General features: G+C 54.7%; 1 protein-coding gene across 1 annotated transcript; it reads right to left on the minus strand.

Moving 5' to 3' along the window:
• Positions 1-2,013: 2,013 nt before the first annotated feature.
• Positions 2,014-3,587, minus strand: LOC119108041 (uncharacterized). The gene is made up of 4 exons (XM_037231625.1): positions 3,317-3,587; positions 2,971-3,272; positions 2,272-2,534; positions 2,014-2,134 (listed from the first exon to the last, which is right to left on the minus strand). The coding sequence occupies exons 1-4, from the start codon at positions 3,585-3,587 to the stop codon at positions 2,014-2,016; spliced, it is 957 nt and encodes a 318-aa protein (XP_037087520.1).
• Positions 3,588-3,971: the final 384 nt, after the last annotated feature.

Below are 3,971 nucleotides of genomic sequence, written 5' to 3' on the forward strand. Positions count from 1 at the left end.
TGTGATTTCCTTTATTTCTAAGAATCGATGGAAATATCGCATTTCTATTTTATAATTCTGCTGGGGGCTTGAGTTGAGCACGATGCACTTAGTTTGCGCCTGAGGCTGAGTCCAAGTCGACCACCCGTTCAGTCGGCAACCTGAGTTAGGGTACGTGTCATCTGTAAAGCGAGCAACGTGAAGCCCGAGTTCCGAAAGGTCATGTGTGTGACTTAATTTCGAGTCCGGTTCTAATCGGACCCGTTCTGCGGGGTTAGAGAGGCTGCGGCCCGGCGCTCACCCGTCGAGGAAAGCTGTTCACTGAAGGTCAGCAGCGCTGGGCAGGCCTTGACTTTGTCCGGATGCGCCGGGAGCCGGCCGGCGCGGACGGGACTCCGTCAGATGCCGCCCCGCACCGGATTAGTGAACACCAGTGAAAGTGACCTTTGATTGGCCAAACCGAGCCAGTTGGACACAAATCGATGAGCTCAGGGTTTTTTTTTGGTTCTGATCTTACTTACTTTGGTGTTCCACGGTTTCCTGGAGCCATTTGAAGTTACGTCCATGGTAGCATTGCTACAATGTAGTCAGGATGAAGGGCACCCTTCAGATAGCCTTACTTTTTCTTCTTGCACGAAATATGGTGTAATAATTCCAACAATGAGGTCAGATCGAGAACGCTGCGCGATTTAGCGTAGAGTACCGTTTCACTATCCAAGAAGCTCACAAAGCTCATATCTAACCCAAAAACATAGGAAAGCAGGAATGACTCTTCTGGGTAACTTGCAATAACGGCAGCTGAGCCCAATAACTGAACGCCGTTCGCACGAAGGATGCATCTCCGCTTAGCTTTCTGGTAGCCGGCATGCTTGATGTCCCTAATCTGATGCAAGTGCCTTTTTTTTTTGTTAATTCACAAATCTTCAGACGCGGGCACATGAAGGCGCGGCTCGTGGACGTCGCGCGGCGACTGGTTCTCACTTGTGAACGCCCCACGATGGCTGGTTCTCACTTGTGAACGCCCCACGATGGCTGGTTCTCACTTGTGGACGCCATGGTGGCTGGTTCTCACTGTGGACGCCCCACGGTGGCTGGTTTTCACTGAGATAGGACGGTTGCTTCCTGTGCCTGGTGCACATTAATGGCTCGTTCCCGCCCTGGCGTGCAGGTACCACTCGATACACTGATTGCGTGTCGGTATTTGGCTCTGAGAGTGGCAAGATTTCCGTCTTTTCAGGGTTTTATCTGGATTAGTCATCCAAAAATGTCATGTCCTTAATCCTCGCTGGAACGCCGCATAATTCGTATCACTACGCGGTCCGTGAGCCTTTCCTGTAAAGGTAAGACACGCATGCTGCGGACGCGGCATCATGCCAGCAATACGGATGGGTGTAGTTAAACGTGTAACGTATGGCTTGCCTTCTATTGACAGCTCGACGCCCCTTGCCTATCTTTATTTTAGGTTGTTAGAGGTGCAGCTTCCGCATGGACACTGATGACTATCCAAGTAGGGATGGAGAATGCTGTCAAGGACTTGGCTGGCTTGTGCAGGCTCGCTGCGTTTCGCCCGCTGAGCTCACTGGCGGTCGCACGAATCGGCTACAACTGCCACCAATCCTATTTGACGGCTTGGACACCACAAAAAGAATCAAATCAACACCCATGTAAAACGTGGAGTAAAGCTTCCATTTCTGTAGCAATAAAAGGATATTTTCTAAAGTTTTCACATCTGGGGCCTGTCCGTAAACCTAAGTCGTCATTTCAGACACATATCGGGTCGACGCACTCGGGAAGTAACACGACGCTTAGTCTGTTGCACACGGTCGTCTTATTACATTCTGCCCCACTCAAACATGCTGCTCCACAGTTGCTTTCATACACCCACGTTGAATATGTGCCTGGTTGTTCCGGACCACATGACAATAATTTAAGTGCAACAAGGCGTCATTTGGCAGTCACTCCCCTGCCGGCGCCAATCGTTGTCGGACAATTACCCCAGCCAAATCAGAGACGCTCCTCGGGTACCGGAGCCGTCTAGAAGTCGAACTTCTTCTCCGGCTCGGAGTAGTCGTAGCCGCAAGGTGCCTTCACCGTTTTCGTCTCGTAGCTGGTCTCCACCACGGACTTCACGACCACTTTCGTCTGGGTGGAGGTCCTGTCCACGATGGACGTGCTCAGCTGGGTTGGTGGCACCAGGCAGCTGCTGCGTGGCCGTCACCAGCTGGACGGACGTCTGCACCACCGTCTTTCCTGGCTCGCTCTTCGTCTGCGTCACAGCCACCGTCTCGTAGCCGGTGGGTGACGACCTGCGTCACCAAGCTCTGCTGGGTTTGCGTGACCGTCACCTGCACGTTCTTCGTGTCGCTGACCACCCGCTGCTGCACCGACGTCACGGTGGACGTCTGCGTGACCGTCTTGATCTGGACCTGGGTGGAGACGATGGTGCTTCTCACCGTCTGCGTGACCTCCTCGCGGTTCGTCTTGATTACGGTCTGAGTGGTGGTGATGACCTGGGTCTTGTCCGGCTGCTGCACGGCAGTCTCCTTCGTCTCGGTCTGCGAACGCGAGCGACCGGTCAGGCCCCGGAGACCGGGGCTGCATCCCGCCGTGGCCAGACGAGAGCGCTAGCTGCCTACAGGGCGCCGTTCGCACAGAGCTGCGAAGTAAGGTGGTCGCTGCGCCGGGCCCATGACGTGGGTTAAAGCGCACACATGCCAACAAAATATTTCCAATTCAACTGTATGCGCATCTAAGGGGTGATCGGCCCGGCTGCGGCTCGCCTACGTGCCCTCATCTGCTCTGTATGCGGCTTCATCAGGAGCAGTGCTAATCTCAATGGAGTGCAAACAATATTCATCAACAACTTACAAACGTCAGCATCTGATATTGCCGAAAAGCGCATGCTGAAAACGACCCAAATCCCTGTGCCCTGAAGTGAATGAGGGCAAAGTTTCAAAGGAAGCCTGCGAAAGCCTGCCTGAGAGCACTGACCTTGGTCTGAGTGATGGTGTTGACGACCGTCGGACCAGGCACCACCTTGGTGGACGTGATTATCCGCGTGAGAGTGTTTGTCCTGATCGAGACCTGGTCAGGCAGGCTGCTGGTCACGACGTTGGTCTTGACGACGGTGTTGGTGCGTGTGACGGTCGCCTGATCGGTGATGGTGCGCGTCACTGTCTGCACCACAGTGGAAGTCAGCACCTTCGTGGCCGTGATCGTGCGGGTCACGTAGTTGGTGGTCACCACCTCCGTTGTGCTCGAAATCGTCTGCACCTGCGTCACGGCTCGCCAACCTGGGTCTTGATGAGCTGCCTCGTCTGGGCCTCCGTGACTGTGCTGATGCTCGTCTTGGTCACGGGCACCGTCTCGGTCACCACGACCGTGCGCGTCACCAGCTGCGGCACCACCTTGGTCTCGGTCTTGTAGCTGGTGATAGCCTTCGGCTGGATCAGGGTGCTGACCTTCTCATACTTTGAGGTTTTGGTCACGTACGCGACTGAGGTGACGTCGACCACTGCTTTGCAGGGCGGCAGGTAGTCACTGCCGGGGTACTGAGGCGCCGCGTAACAAGCGGCCAGCAGGCCGGCCAGCAGGATCAGGCGACTCATTCTGAAACGGCGCAGCCCGGTCACCTTTCGGCGCCAGTGGCCGCTCCAAGACTAACACGCTGGCCATCACACGATGTCAGGTTCCGACAATGCGCGCTTAAAGCTGAGGGAGAGGGGCTCGAACGTGAAGAAGCTTTGGTGGGATAGCCAATGGGTTTGACAGCGATGTTAGCTTTGTGACCTTTGAGCGGGTTTCGCTTGCCTGAATTTGTTCTAGTGGATGGTTTAGTGTTCAAGAGTGGGGAACGGTGAGGCGCGCACAGAGACAGAGACATCAAGAAACTCAGCACCACCCCAACTGCCAGGATAACAGCGCACGCGTAAGCATGACACACAGGAGCGGTCAAAATCCCGTCCTATGTCAATCAAGAACAAGTGCAGATA

Source organism: Pollicipes pollicipes, unplaced genomic scaffold, assembly GCF_011947565.3.
Source record: "Pollicipes pollicipes isolate AB1234 unplaced genomic scaffold, Ppol_2.1 Scaffold_6686;HRSCAF=7923_pilon_pilon_pilon, whole genome shotgun sequence".
NCBI classification, from domain to species: domain Eukaryota; kingdom Metazoa; phylum Arthropoda; class Thecostraca; order Pollicipedomorpha; family Pollicipedidae; genus Pollicipes; species Pollicipes pollicipes.